Raw genomic sequence first — 14,844 nt, 5'->3', positions numbered from 1 at the left:
CAGCAGATACCTCACACTGACACTCGAATATCCTTCTCGATCAAAGTCCCAACAATCTCCTCGCATGCAAATGAAACCTGCAGTTTTTCGTTTTGCTTTGCGCCCAAACCGATTATGATCTCTTTCTTGTCAACCAGCCTGTTAGCACTTCCTCGCCAGAACCAAACAAGTCGTCCGTCATCCCCTTGGACAAGTAATGTGAGCCAGGGTGTGCGGCCCTTCCAGTGAGATAGCTTCTCATTGTTGAATCCGAGGACAGCTCGAGCAATCCAGAGAGGTTGACTGGGCTTCTCCGTGCCTGTTGCAGACCGGTTGTCTTCGTGCGGAGCAGACGACTTCGAGTTGGCAGTCGAGGCGGGGGTGTAAGGGCCGATAATCTCAAAGTCGAGTGTGAGACGAGGAAATCCGGCAACTTTATGAAGGATAGTCTGGCCGAAAGGTGGGTTTCGACTAAGAATGCGTTCAATGTTGTAGAACTCAACTGCAGATAATTGCTTTATGTTCTTGATGTTGGCCTTGACGAGCTTGTCCTTTTTCGCTTGGCCGATGCCCTCAATTTGGAGGAGTTGACTGTCGCTTCCCTCCCAAACTCCAGCCTTGACACACCTCAGCACTTCAAGAGCAATGTAGACTCCCTTCCCATCGCCTCGTTCTCCAAGTATGTCGACTAGGCACCTCAGCACACGGTCGAGGAGTTTGTACATGCGGGCGAGTTCTTTCGTGAGCTCTTTCCGTGAAGGCCCCGATAGCTTGTTGGGCCAACCAGTCTTGAGCAGATCAATCTGAACCAAGAGATATACTTTGTGCCACGGCTGGGAGATGAATTCCTTAACTTGATAGGGGATGCCGGTGTTGTCGTTGATTGCTCTGAAGAAGGCCGTCTCCTCTTTTTTCATTGGGAACGACTTGAACTCGGTGGCAGAGCATGCATTCCTCAAGATGTCACGGGCATCTGGCTTGCTTTTAATCTCGCGAAGGATCTTGAAGGTCGAAGCGGAAATTTCGTACCGCAGTTGGATTTCGTGTGAAGTTTCTGAAGCCAGAGTTTGTAGGCTCGACGCCGCCTGCTGTGCTTCTGCCATGATGGACAGAATTCAAGTTGGCTTGTTTCTCGGGGCTTTTTCCTCCTTTCAAACGGCAGAAATAATCTTACGGATCTTGGAAGACACTGGGTCTTCCATCTTGTCATTCGAAGATACCTCCTACCTGCTTTGCATCATCCATCGTTGGTGAGTGTGGAAACTGCACCTTCCTCCCCTGAAGATCAGTTGAGAAAAACATGTAAGGTAGGTGCCTGGCACACTGAACCGCTAGGTAAGGTACCTTATGGAATAAGTTTTGGAAGTGTCGAAGTCGTAACTGAAAAAGAGAGATGACCACGACTTGATAAGAACATTGGGTCTCGAGTGTCGATATATCGATGCTATTTTAGCCAGAATGAACGAGAAATAAAGGAGGCCAATGAAAAAGTGAGAGAAGGGGAAAGAAATGCACTTGCTAGAATTTATCTTCTATCAAGATATGTGCTCCCAGATGAATTACCTATAATCAGAAATGACGGGTCTTTGATCTTGTTGTTCGGGCATTCAATATTCCTCAGAGCTGACTGGCAACCTCCAGGAAGCGACGACATTCTTTCTGGTCGCATATTTATACCCATGAGATTCGACAAGCTTCCAGTAGTACCTAGGCCAAGATAATGTCATCGGGTAAGAAAAGGTTTCTTGTTAATGAACATGACTTTATGTCCGGAAATGCCTTTTGCTGGTGATCTAATTCCGTCTCGGTGGAGACCTCGATTCAGCTGAAAGTTGATGAGATGAGGGGTCGTTTGTCGGCGAAGACTCATCGTCATTCAAGGTAGCTCTACAAATAATATTAGTTATAGCACGACCATCAGCATTTCCACCGAAATCAGCGAGCCCAACAATGCCGTGGCCGTATAAGCTCTAACTTCTACCGCAAACCATCATAATGTCATCTCGCCCGCAGTTCTTTCATCTTCCCAACTCTGCATCGTGCCGTATACTCGACCGCTTCAGTGACCTTCCCGACGATGCGGAAGTCGAAGAAGATGAGAATGGCAAAATACCATTTTGGCCGCTATTGATACACCTTCTCTGTACGCCTGTGTCAAGTATCGCGCAGCTGATTGATCGGTTACAAACGATTGCCGCCAATGCAGAGACATGTCAGGATAGTGACTATGGCTTTCTGAAAAGGTTTCTTGAACAACGAGGCGAAGCTGATATACTTGATACAATATGGCCAAAGATTCGCGATATTGCGCTCGCGTTGCCTACCTACTTTCCTGACGGAAAGCTTGAGCTTCTTCAGCCGGGACATCCACTTCATCTAAGTCGAGGTCAAGTTGCTTGTCTTGTGGTGCATCAATTCCTCTGCTCATTTACACCTCAAAGGGATGGCGAAGGTTATCAGGATCTGGGCATATGGTTCTCATCCGAGCAACGGCATCCTACCGCAGTACAGATGTACTTGGAAGCTTTGTTTACATACTTTGGGAGTACACCTGAAGCAAGCGCTCTTCTGGAAGACCATCAAGTTACACCCAATGGGGCTCACGGTTCTGTCTCATACGAACTTCATCTAGGAGAGCCAGTTTCATTAGAGGGTACCAAGTTAGCAAAACTGCACGTGAACTTCCTGGATGCTCACACATCAGATACACACAATCCAGAGGTTCAAGATGAAGGAGGAGCAGCTGTTGTATCATCCAACAAGGTCATCGGGTTTGGTCAATCCGCCACACAGGAAGAAATTTTTGTCGGCATTGCCCCTGAAGCTTATCCCGTAGTCCTGGTTGCGCCTCAACTCGCAGTCGACACAGTCATCACTGTTTCTGGGGCGAGAGCGATGGTTGATATGAAAGGTCAAAGACGTAATATTGAATGGACCATACGTCGTACGCCGCCATCAGAAGACTTCGTAGGTTGGAAGGAATCATGGAGGGGAGGACGTCTTGTCTTCATGGACGCTTTGGAGATGGACATGCTTGACCACTCAGAGAACAATGGATTACCCGACTTGTCTCCTGAGAACATTGATCGCGAAATTGACAAGGCGGCAAATGGCTTTTCTTCTTACCAAGGCAACTCCATTTTCACTGGGCTCTGGGGTTGTGGCGCCTTCGGAGGTGATCCAGGTTTAAAACTAATGATACTTTGGCTCGCAGCGGGGGTAGCAGATGTTGAGTTGAATCTAATGCTTGGACCCGGAGAACATGATCTTGGGAGAAAGATAAAGGAGGTAGTCAAGGCTTGCCAAGATTTGACCGCAACTGGCGTGCGTGAGCTGTTATCGAGAGTTCCCCGAGACTTGCGGCGCGAAGGAGTTCTGGAATGGGTTGCGAACGAGGCTTCAGGGGCTCAGCATGACACATGTTGACGGTCAGGGGAATCATGATCTTGCCAGCCGAGGTTTAGAAAGAATAAGCTCATTAGAAATCTGACAATCAGGACCGAACTGAACCCCTTGGTGGACTATTACCTGAAGCACTTGAGGAGTAAGTGGACCTTGAACCCGCGTATAATCCTAGTTGCTGTACAGATCCCGAGTATATCGGGTTTTGGGAGAAGTCCGAAGTATTCTTGGCTTCTATAGAAACTCCTATTCTCACAATCCGATAACCGTATGTTATTAAGGCTAAAGAAAAACTATCAGTATGCAAGTGATTTCTATCAGGAAAACACCTTGTGACTAGAGAACCGTGGGATGGCCCCAAGTACAACCTTAAAATGTGCTAGGCCTCATACAAAAAGCTTCCTTCACTTAGTGCGAAACTAGTTTCAAATTTGGGTATAGGGAACCCTCTTCAGTGGAATCTAATAGTGATGCTCTTGTTCGCACATCGTTTCTTATGACTATTTACGTATAATGATCTCTCGGACTACGATTTAGGAGACACAACACAAATTGAATTTAGACGGTAAGATGTGATAAGTAATCTATTGATTATTTATGTTCCTTCAAAAAATTATATACATCGTAAACGAAGCTCTTGATTTCACCAACGATGCCGCTGGCGAAGAAGCCCAGACAAGGGGCATCACCGCTTACAGCTTGAGAGTGGCACCAGCAACACCAACAACAGCTGACTTGACCTTGGAGGAGCCGACAAGAGAGTACTTGTAGGGGATGTTGGACTTGGAGATGGAGCCCTTGGGAGCATCGTTGGTGGAACCGCCCAGGTTGACATCGTTGACAGAGATGGAACCGGTCTCCTTGGAGTCCTTGGAGGTGAGGGCCTTCTTAGCGCTGGCGAAGGTAGTAGACTCAACAAGAACCTGGGCACCCATGCGGGAGTTGACACCGGTCACGCTGATATCCTCGTAGTAGTTGTTGAAGACGTGGACGAAACCGAAACGGACAGAGGGAGCGCGAGATCCAATGCTGGACCAGTGGTTGTTGGCGTAGGTAACGTGGAGAGTACCCTTGTCCTCGGAACCGTTGTTGTCGGAGTGGCCGACGAGAGAGGCCTTGTGGTGGTCGTGGAGGTGGGTGTTGGACACGGTGACGAAGTCAGAGGCGTGGGTGACATCGAGGAGACCGTCGAAGAAGTCCTTGTCCTTGGACAAGTCGGAGGACAGCTCACAGTGGTCGACCCAGACGTTGGTGGACTTCTGGATACCGATGGCATCACCGTTGGCAGCAACAACGTTCTTGATCTTGAGGTTGCGAACGATGACGTTCTTCTGCTTGTTGATGTAAAGACCAATGTTGTCAAGAGAAGCACCAGTGGCACCGACGATGGTCTTGTCAGACTTGACGCGGATCTTATTATTTCCAGAGATCTGGCCCTTGACGTAGATGACCTGCTTGCCCTCCGACTCAGCAGCCTTGCTGAACTCGGCAAGAGAAGAGACAGTCACGGTAGCACCACCAGCACCACCGGTAGTACCGCCGTTCTGCGTAGCGTAACCAATGTCGGCAGCATCGGTGATGGCAGCTCGCTTGCCAAGAGTCTTTCCGGCCTCCTGGAAGGTAGGAGTAGGGACGGCGCTGACCAGAGCAGCGAGGTTGAGAAGACCGAGGAACTTCATGTTGACGATTTAAGTGTATATATCAAGAAATTGTGTAAAAGAAAGAGTGGAAGTCGGAACCAGTCCAGACAGTAACGATTGAAAAACAGTTGGAAAAGAGGAGTGAAGGATGAAGGATGAAGGACAAAAGTGGTGAGTTGGTGGCCACAGCGAGGTTCTTATATATGAAGCCATCGCGAGATGTCGTGCTCAGTCGTCCTGATTATCGAACACTGTACCCCTGATGCGGTGATGATTAATTGCCGTCGACAACATTGAACAAGATGGTGGTTCCAAGGGTTTGAAACGTGTTTACACGAATAGGATATTTCTCCGGTATTGAAACGGTAGGTGGGCAAACAATCCGGAGCAGAAGTGGATCCTCAATGCCGGACCATGCCATCGGCGCTCGGCCGGTATCGGTAACGCTGGACGTTTTCATTACTAGCTCCCAGTTAAACAGTTTCAGGTCTGGCATTTGGGAGGTTGACAGAACAAAGAAGAGAAACCACCGCACATAGAACTCGATTACTGCATCTCCGGATGGACATAATCGTGTCTCATCATCTCGAATATTCGGTCAGTAATATCCCGAGCCCAATATGACGACGTCTCATCAGAGGAGACGATGCAACATGTATCCTTTAATTCGCCCACTACGGAAACACGGCCTCGTCCTTCTTGGCAGCCAAGATACACTGGAGCTTGAATTAATCTTAACTGGCTTTGGCTCTAACTTAAGCATCATTGGAATAAGCTTAAAGATATGTCTACATATGACGAACGACGAGTGACATGCTCCAAGTATATGTCATGAAGGCTACCTAATGAAAGAAGAACTGACTTATCTATGCTCGCGCATTCAAGAAAGCTTTGCCAACATCATTTTTGTTTGTACCGTCAAGTGGGTGACAGTCACCAGAGCTCGTATGATTGAAACACTTCGAAACAGCCCGATTATTCAGCCTTTCATCTCATCAATCTCGGACTGCGCATTCACCATTCTCCCACCAATAATTGCGACCTTGTCAACTTGGGGGTGGGTGGAGCTGTCATGTAAGGAAAACGGTAAGGCTAAGCGCTACCTAGGCGCTGTACTGCTGTTTCATATGCACCAAGTCTCCATGGGACCAGCCAAGGGGGGAGAAAACACGAGACTAGTTTTGGTGATAGATTGGTGGGTTTTGGTGGAAGTCGGGGAGAGGCAAGAAAACTTCGGACCTCTATACTAGGGAAGAAAATATCAAAGTAAATTTAATAAGGCTTAGGGAAGTCTAGTATAATTTAGGTTCTGTTCATACTAATGTGGTAGGATGTCTTCTAGGTTTGCCTCATCTCGTCAAAGGATACTGCACCAACCTCCACTTGAATCAGTACTGGCGCCACTGTCAAAAACACCGACATCTAGCCAAGCCTTCTTGATTTTCTTCGCATCAGTCGACCCATAGATCTCTTGCGCACAGTCAACAGTAGCAGTTGCAAATTGCTTGAACGTAGACCTGGGAGGGATTTTGCCTGACCTCAAAGCTGCCCACCAAATCTTGCCAGCCTTTTCCTAAGAGTAACCGCCGAACGACACAGAAGCCAGATAGAATGCTTTGTTGGGGATTCCGGAATAGATATGTACTCCGCCGTTATCCTCAAATGTTGTCCTGAATTGCTTCATGTGTCCAACCTGCGGGTCTTTGCCCTGAGAGACATTAGCCGCAGCTCGCTGTTTGTGGAGTTGCAGAAGGGTATAAGAGTGGAAGGGTGGAAGGAGCTTGCACTTACAAAAACGGGATCGTCGTAGGCAGTTCCAGGCTCCTTCATGCTTCGCAGAGCAGTGCCCTTGACTCCAGGAAGAATGCAGTCTTCGCCGATTAACCAGTCTGCAACGTCCGATTTCTCGTCCTGAACCCTTTGCTTGACCATGATGCCGAACGCATCCGAGATATGCTCGTTCAGAGCACCGGCCTGACCATAGTAGTCAAGAGGGCTTGTGTTCTCTGTGACTGCGTGTGTAAGCTCGTGGCCGATGACATCGATGCATCCGGTAAAGTTGTTGAGAAACTCGCCGCCATCGCCAAAGACCATCTGAAGTTTTTCTGGGTCCCAGACTAGATAGATATTGTTAGTAGAAGTCAAGTCCACTGCGATTGCAACTCACAAGCATTTTCATATTGTTTACCAAAGTGAACAGTGCTGATGACGTCCATATCCTTGTTGTCGATTGACAGCCATTGGAAGAACTTTTTGTAGAAACCCAAGACAAGTCCCACGTTTTCGAAGGCCTCGTTGACAGCCTTATCGGAAGATGGTTTGGTTTCTTCGGCTTCCTTTTTCCCGTTGTCACGAATGAGGTCGCCAGGAAGATCACCCTCGTTTGAACTCTCGTGTATGTCGTACACCGCACGGTATGGAGGGTCGTCCGTAGCTGTTAACGATGGGACAACATGTGAGGTGCCGGGTTCTGATGACTGCGAAGAGCCCAGCGCCTGCTGGGCCCCTCTGACTTTTCCGATAATGGTTTCTAGATGATCAAGACTTTTTTTGGCCCTTGTACGCTGAGCATTGTCGGCTTGATCTGAAGCGATGACATTTCGAAAAAGTTGAGGAGGAACGATCTGCTGCTGGACTTGGTTGTACGTTTTCAAATACTGCTCCCGGCGTTTTTGGCAGTTTTTCAAGAATTGTTCTGTGTGTGCAAGAGATGATCGTGCTACCTCTCGGTGCTCGGGGGTTGTTGCTTTGCTCTTCGAGATAGCTCGCAGGAGGTGAGGAGGAACAGCAACCATGATGAAATATATGAATATGAATAGACTGTGATAATACTCATTCCGAAAGAGGGTATGGAGGTTTGAAAGAGGGAGAAGAGGGAGGACATGGGAAGATCCAATATACCTGTAGAGGTCAAGGAAGTGGCTTCCATAATAACATCTATGGATGGTATCAGGAAGGCATGCCTCAGGGAGTAGGAGATCCTGTGACTCTGGACTACCTTACCTAGGATGCCCAAATAATTAAGGTAGTATAAAAACCCACTAACTTAAGGTATCTAAGGTAAGCTTGCCTAAATCCATTCATCGCTCAGGATATAGATCCCAAGTTTTGGCAAGTTCAAACGATGCAATGTTTGGGACACGGAGGCATTGGATTTACGACAGGAGCGGAGATGAAAACAATAAACACGATGATGATTACCTCAGCTAACTAACTTGCCAATTCTTTCCATCATCTTTCAACTTGACGCTTTAGCTACTACCTTATGTTAACAAATGCACTGTAATTGAGAACGCAGTGGTGCTGTTCACACTTCTCATGCTAGACAGGCTTGATAACTCTGCTACATTCAACAGCAGCATAACCACAGACATAGAGAACAGATCTTTAAGAACGGCTCGGGGATGCTCCCTGGCTCATCAGCGTCGATTTATCGTCAGATAATGCGACTCACAACACAAAGCTGCTAGTGTAGAAGTACACAATAAAGATACAGAACAGGAGGTGTTCAAGGTAAAGTTACCAGAGAAAAGAATACACTACCTTGGATTTGCATCACGTTTGATGTATTCATCCTGTCATTTATTCTACTTTTGAGCAAAAGATTATCTATCAAGACAGCCACCTTCCTTCTCTGAAGCGAATGGAGTGTGAATTATATGATAGATAAATCGTGACTACTTGTGGGCTTTTCAAGAGGGAGAAACGACGAGAATTTGAATAGGTCAAAGGAAGTTGGAGTACAATTACAACAGGTACCTCAAGGAATATGCCCGGTACAGCAGTCCAGCAGTTGCGCACACGAAGTGAAGGGGCCAGTTGAGACCAGACCACTGTCACTGTGGGCATGCCATCAGCTCACTTCTTACCAAGTCTATGTGTCTGAACTCAGGTGTTGGTGTATTGTATGACTTTTAATGCATCGAACTCTCCAGGCCTCGGTCCATTGCCTTGATATCATCCTATCTCAGGTAGCCAAGTGATCAATCTCCTATCTTATAAGGCCATAGGTCGTGAATTCCATTTCACTTTTTGAAAAGAGAGAGTTTTGGTGTAAGTTTCGGGTAGGTTGCAGGGATGCGAGCGAGCTTCTATACTGAATGGCGATAACCTTTGGGGTACCTGCATATCCGCTCCACCCACACATGGGGAATCCTTGCGCTTATCCCTTTTGTGATAAACCTTGAATCATGGATGCACAATCAGTGTGACTGTGCAGCTGTCAGCTTACATTAACTTTCACACCTGAGCCATCGTGATGCGATTGATGCAAGAAGCAACGACGCAGATAAGTGAGACCCAATTGGAACCACTTCCACCAAAATATGCGGCTCAACCATAAACAACAGCAGCCATGTCTCACTCCCTTCAGCCAGCCGCATTTCCCAGCACACCCTCACAGCCCAAACAATACTATTTTCTCAGCCAAGCACTCTAATTTCCCTCAAGTTGACGATCATAGATAAGCTCAAGATTACGCGTCTGCTAAATTCTCAACTCAGCAAATCGATAGTCTTGGCGTTTTCTCTCTGACCATTGGCAATACTTGGGTGTTACTCCCTTGATTGACACCTCCTCTTTGTTACACGGCGATTGCATATCACCCTTTATTCTGCATATGTACGTACAACCCTCCAATACAAACTGCCCAGCTTGGCTGAATGCAGCCCAGACTCACTCAATCTCGCCTGCGTCAAAGTACATCACCAAAAGCGAGCAAGTCAAAAAATGTTTTCAGCAAAATGTGCTGCTTCTATTCCATTCAAGAACAGATTCTATCTGCAAAAGGTATCGTGCGTAAAAAGTGGCATCTAATAATATGCAATGCGTCATCCAATCCAATCCAAAGTAGTAATTCATCCAAGCCATGTCTTCCTCTGTCAATGTGTCATAGTCCATCTCTAGTTGAAGCTTTCATACAAAAAATCACAAGCTCATCCATCATATGCCCTGTGCATATCTCCCCTCCCAAGCAAGAAGGGGAAATTGGGCCAAGACGCTTGGCTTGAAGCCAAGTTTGGTCCGTCTCGGCGGGCTCAAGAGAGCAGGTCCTCATTAAAAATCGCTAGGTTTGTTGTTCAAAAACGTGATGTTTGCTTGCCAAGAGCCCTTTTCCCATGTGTGTTGTTTTTGTTATGATTTTTCTAGCGTTTTTTTTTCCTTTGCCCGTCTCTTTCTTTGTCATGAAGTCGCCCTCATTCCAAAAAATACTTCCGAGTGATGAAAAGGTTGGGTTGCCTTGGCAAGCATGTAAGGATCGACTCGAAGTAAGGTAATTAGAATGGTCTGCTTTCCGCATGTAGGTTTCACAACTCTACATGCTTACAGTGACCCCGAAAGAAGTAATTGTAGAAGCAGAAGTGAAGATCTAGATGAGGATCTGGGCAACCATGAGGCCAGCGAAGGCGGCAACGACGCTACCGGCCATGCGAGAGCCAGAGTTGACAGGAACGGGAGTGGTGGCGGGCTCAGAGGGTGAAGCACCAGAGCCTGTGGCTGTGGCAGCTCCGGCACCAGCATCAGACTCGGATCCGGAACCAGAGCTGGAACCGGAACCCTCAGTGGCTGTGGCAGTAGCCTCGGCCTTGGTGCTGGTGGCTGTGGCAAAGGTAGTAGCGACCTCAGAGGTCTTGGTCTCCTTGGCAGACTCAGTCTTGGACTCCTTCTCAGCGGACTTGGTCTTGGACTCGTGAGCGCTGGTGGTCTCAACTGCGGAGGTGGTGGCCTCAGCAGTCTTGGTCTTGGTAGGCTCGGCAGTCTTAGTGGTCTTGGAAACCTTGGAGACGGTGGTGCTGGTGCTGGTCTTGTCGTCGTCGGAAGAGGTCTTCTCAACCTTGATGCTGGTCCAGTCACCGGTCTTGTCAGTGTAGACGTACTGCTTAGCGCCCTTGTTCTGGCCAGGAGCGTCCTTTCCAGCGTAGTCAATGATGGTCACGCTACGGTAGTAGGCATCAAAGGGAGCATCGTCGAAGTCAGTGTAGCCACCAGCCCACTCTCGGGTACCTTCGTTGCTGTTCTTTCCACCAGCAACCCAAGTACCAAGCTTGACCTGCATAGGAGTCTGAGGGAAACCATTGACGCCCTGAGCATCGGCAGCGTTCAGAGTTCGGACAACGGCATCGTCAATGAGCCAGTCAATCTTGGTGGAGGTCCACTCAATGGAGTACTTGTGAGTAGTGGTAAGAGGAGCAGCGACGGGATGGTACTGAGCACGGTCGTATGTGGTAGTGTCGCCCTTGCTGAAGTAATTGGACTGCACTTGAGCATCATCGCCTCCAACCCACTCCCAGTCAACCTCGTCGAGGTCATCAGACTGGAGAACGGCGGAGGTAACGATACCCTGGCCCTTAGCAGCCTGGACAACAACATCGACACGACCAAAGAAGAGGTAGTTATCGGATCGAATTGTAGGAGCATCGGACTCCTTGTTGATGCGGAATAGAGCACCACGGTCGCTGTACTTGAGTTCGGTTCCAATCATGCCGTGGAAGGCATCACATGCGCCCTTGGCCAAGTCGCAGTCGACCTCGTTATCGCCAAAGGCAGGATCAGCGGGGCAAGCTGTGATAATGTCAGTCTCTTTGCAAGCTATCTATAGCAAATGTTTACTCACTCTTCTTCAATGGGTTGCAGTCAGTGAAGGTCTGAGCAGAAACCATACCAGCACAGGCAAGAGCCATGGCGGCAGTAGTGAAAGCTTTTGAGAACATTGTATCGTGTATTTGTGATGTGTGATTGCTGTTGTATGCTTGTCGTATGTTTCAATCTCAAGGTGTTGAGTTGTTATCAAGAGGTGTCTTGAGCGATGGAGTGACGACCACTTGTAAGTTGTATGTGTAATAGGTCTAGGTATATACCTGAGCGAGAGTGTATATAATAGCAAGCAAAAGAGAGTAAACGGAGGTTACTTGAAGCAGGTGAAGAGGTATTAAAAGGTATGAAGATAGTGAAACTGAGAGAGGAAGAGGTCCAGGTCAGTGAATGGAGACGTTGGTGTTTTAATGGCAGCGCCCTCCCTCTGTCTCGGCGCCTGTAGACGACTAGAGACGTCTCTACACTAGAGGCGCTTCGGGTCCGGGTGGATCTGGAGGAGCCTCAACCCCTGACCCTGATCCTGACAGCCAAGGGAAGCCGAGCTCTGGAGCTTGCCAAGTTTGTCTTAGGAGCAGCCAGGGGCTCGTTATTGATCCATGTGCCCCTGTCATGCCACAGAACATGGGCTTTTCTACTGAGATTCCGGTTTCGAGCGAGACATGATTCACCCAAGAACAAGACATTTCTAGGCGTTAGGCAGTTAGCGGCTGAGACAAGAAACCGCCACGATCCAGAACCGGCGGATTCTACTGTGAGCCAGTCGGTTTAGGTGCTTAGTCGCTGATGAGAAATTATGGTGAGGGCCTTCTGGAAAAAAGCTGACAGTTGATTAATGTAAGCCACGTTCTTTGTGGCTAGGGTAACACAGCATCAACACAAAGCACTCGCTCAGAAGCCCACTATGAGATGCCGATCTACCGTTCAGTGCATCTGAGTGACAATTCTTAGATAGCATCACCTAAACTGGCGAGATGAATCACTGCGGCAAACTGAATCTTGGCTTTTGGTCGCCTGAGCTAACTCGCATCCACACTTGGACACAATACGAATTCTCACATGGCCAATATCCCGTACCGACAACTCTTAGCTTCTTGGTACAGGCGATCACCATGTCAATCAGACACTAAGGTACTCTACGGACTCGAGCATCAACCCGTTGAGATCTGCTGTGACTGTGGCAATGGGTGGAGAGACACTGGAGATCAATCAACTATGACGTTTGTAGTTTTCGTATAGTCCTCAGATCGTTCTTTGTAAAAAATTGTTTATTCGAGTTTGAGGGTGAATGTCGTGATGACGAAGCGCTCTAGACAAGTCTTTTCCTGAAGCAGAACTCGTTCACGCCTCAGCCAGTCAGAGGCACGCAGTTCCTGACGATCACCCTGTTCTGACACGCACCGTCTAGAGATTCGTAAGTCAAACCTCCCTAAACTCATTGTCTGGTTTCGGAAAAAGGCATGGCAGAGGCTGGAAATAACCACCAAAATTCCAACGAGGGGCAGCAGAATACGAGCACTCACCCCCCAAGGGCCCAACCTTTCACAGACATGCAGATTCATTTGACGATTCGTAACGATATTGAATTGCTCGGCAAGTTTTCCGTTAGCCCTTCGCCTTGTGCTGATAAGGGAAATGGGGGAACAGGGGGCCTTGGACATGGGCATGGGCAGAGACAGGATGGAAAAGGGTGGGTAATGCCAGACGAGAGGCGCAGACTATCTCGAGCTATTCCGGCCTAGTCTGGACCCCTGAAGGAGCTGGAGCTGCACCTCTTCGAGTCAACTTGTCAGAAAGTGTCGCACAGCATCTGGTTCATGCATGGAAGGGAGAGTGTCCCAGGGTTTTGGTTTGACTAACAATCCTCCACATCCTCACTCAACATTGCTGTTCTGTCCAGTATTTTTGAGAACTCACAAACTGATTTCGTCGTTCTCAATATGGACCGTAACAGAAGCAACACGAGATTACGCCCAAGATAGTCTGCTTGGCGTATGTCACTAGCAGTGAGCACCCCAAGGCCCAAGTCACTCACTCACTGTTGTGTTGGGTTGGGGTATCAGATTACGCATCGTATTCCCCCAAATTGCTACTCTTGGACAAACATTGGCACTATCAAAGCGATAAGCCAAGGGCAATGGCCTCTATTGCTTCTGCCCTGCCCTGTGTCCGTAGGTAGTCAGAGGGACACTCGCCCTCGCTTGAGCCCGGTTCAGTGACGAGTTTCCATCGAACCCATGCATGCATTCTCCATCTTTCATCTGCTCGTCTCTTCTCCATCTTTCCCGAGAGTCCGTGTTGATCCAGAACAAAATAGAATGGGTTCATTGATCAAAGAATAGATTTCGACCCGCCTCGACGTCACTATTCCCACTTGATCTGGGCAATCCATGTTGGCACAGTAGCAGTAACGTTGCAAAAAGAAACATAGCGAAAACCCTAAGAGAAAAAAACACGAGCCTCATCACGAGGTCTAGAGCTAAAGCGAAGCATAACATACCAATGGCACTGAACCTCGCCGGACATTTTTGGGCTCAGCCCGCCACATGATATCGCCTCTGTCCGTAGCTCGATAACGTGTTCTAATTTTATTCTTCACCTTGGCCTACCTGAGTTAGCCCTTGGCAGTCCTATCGGCCATTTTTTTGGTGAGTGAGGGAGCATTCTCGCCCAGCCCGATTGCCGCTTAGTTGCTCACTCATATGACCATTCAGGGCTCTAGGCCTCCAAAGAGTTTAGGCCGAGCCGGGCCTTTGAGCTCGAATCAAATGCCCTGCCGCCCCTCTCACTGTAACGCTCGATCTGGGGGGCGCTTGATGGTCCCTGAAAGAGGGATGAAAGACGATTGAATGTCATCGCGGGCGGGTTATGCCTGTGCCTGTCATTAATTAATTGCATTATTAAGGTTTTGTCATTGTACGATGCTATAAGTCCATCTTGCTCTGATTTGTTTCTGACTTTTCAATCCTCTGTTTCACTCTGTCGCATATATCATCTTGAGCGAAACATTCTATCCGCTTGCATAAGACACGTCCTTATGCGATACAGCCAAGTGAAACTGCGTCATGCCAAATTGGCTGACAATTTTCATCACCTCGGTATTGAGTTCACTCAACAGACGATATACACACTCAGCACGAAGATAACATGATCCCAACAAGAGAATGTTTTGCAAATCCTCATTTCAGGCCCCGTCTTTTGCTTCTGCTCATCACGTCCGTCTATCTCAGAT

At 48.1% G+C, this 14,844-nt stretch overlaps 5 protein-coding genes across 5 annotated transcripts; 1 reads left to right on the top strand and 4 right to left on the bottom strand.

Annotated features, from left to right (window-relative positions):
- Positions 1-11: 11 nt before the first annotated feature.
- FOIG_06181 (uncharacterized protein) lies at positions 12-1,326 on the bottom strand (the record flags this gene model as incomplete). The annotated part of the gene is made up of 1 exon (XM_031205177.1): positions 12-1,326. The coding sequence occupies exon 1, from the start codon at positions 1,080-1,082 to the stop codon at positions 12-14; it is 1,071 nt and encodes a 356-aa protein (XP_031065426.1). The 5' UTR covers positions 1,083-1,326.
- A 507-nt stretch (positions 1,327-1,833) lies between these two features.
- On the top strand, positions 1,834-3,570 carry FOIG_06180 (uncharacterized protein). The gene has a single exon (XM_031205176.1). The coding sequence runs from the start codon at positions 1,975-1,977 to the stop codon at positions 3,403-3,405; it is 1,431 nt and encodes a 476-aa protein (XP_031065425.1). The 5' UTR covers positions 1,834-1,974; the 3' UTR covers positions 3,406-3,570.
- Positions 3,571-3,927: 357 nt separating this feature from the next.
- Positions 3,928-5,515, bottom strand: FOIG_06179 (uncharacterized protein). The gene has a single exon (XM_031205175.1). It carries the CDS (start codon positions 5,058-5,060, stop codon positions 4,074-4,076), a length of 987 nt encoding a protein of 328 aa, XP_031065424.1. The 5' UTR covers positions 5,061-5,515; the 3' UTR covers positions 3,928-4,073.
- A 1,079-nt stretch (positions 5,516-6,594) lies between these two features.
- Positions 6,595-7,816, bottom strand: FOIG_06178 (uncharacterized protein; the record flags this gene model as incomplete). The annotated part of the gene is made up of 3 exons (XM_031205174.1): positions 6,595-6,729; positions 6,813-7,138; positions 7,189-7,816. 3 exons carry the CDS (start codon positions 7,814-7,816, stop codon positions 6,595-6,597), a joined length of 1,089 nt encoding a protein of 362 aa, XP_031065423.1.
- Positions 7,817-9,750: 1,934 nt separating this feature from the next.
- On the bottom strand, positions 9,751-12,124 carry FOIG_06177 (uncharacterized protein). Its single transcript, XM_031205173.1, has 2 exons — positions 11,635-12,124; positions 9,751-11,582 (listed from the first exon to the last, which is right to left on the bottom strand). Exons 1-2 carry the CDS (start codon positions 11,729-11,731, stop codon positions 10,390-10,392), a joined length of 1,290 nt encoding a protein of 429 aa, XP_031065422.1. The 5' UTR covers positions 11,732-12,124; the 3' UTR covers positions 9,751-10,389.
- Positions 12,125-14,844: the final 2,720 nt, after the last annotated feature.

This window comes from Fusarium odoratissimum (genome assembly GCF_000260195.1).
Source record: "Fusarium odoratissimum NRRL 54006 unplaced genomic scaffold supercont1.8, whole genome shotgun sequence".
Taxonomy (NCBI): Eukaryota; Fungi; Ascomycota; class Sordariomycetes; order Hypocreales; family Nectriaceae; genus Fusarium; species Fusarium odoratissimum.
This window is presented reverse-complemented; position numbering and strand designations above follow the sequence as displayed.

What these genes read in the sequence shown, in the direction of transcription:
- FOIG_06180 (XM_031205176.1), top strand. Translation starts at nt 1,975, where the DNA reads ATGTCATCTCGCCCGCAGTTCTTTCATCTTCCCAACTCTGCATCGTGC.
- FOIG_06179 (XM_031205175.1), bottom strand. Translation starts at nt 5,060, where the DNA reads ATGAAGTTCCTCGGTCTTCTCAACCTCGCTGCTCTGGTCAGCGCCGTC.
- FOIG_06177 (XM_031205173.1), bottom strand. Translation starts at nt 11,731, where the DNA reads ATGTTCTCAAAAGCTTTCACTACTGCCGCCATGGCTCTTGCCTGTGCT. An exon ending in CTGCAACCCATTGAAGAAGA is followed by an intron (nt 11,583 to 11,634) that starts GTGAGTAAACAT and finishes ACATTATCACAG; the next exon opens with CTTGCCCCGCTGATCCTGCC.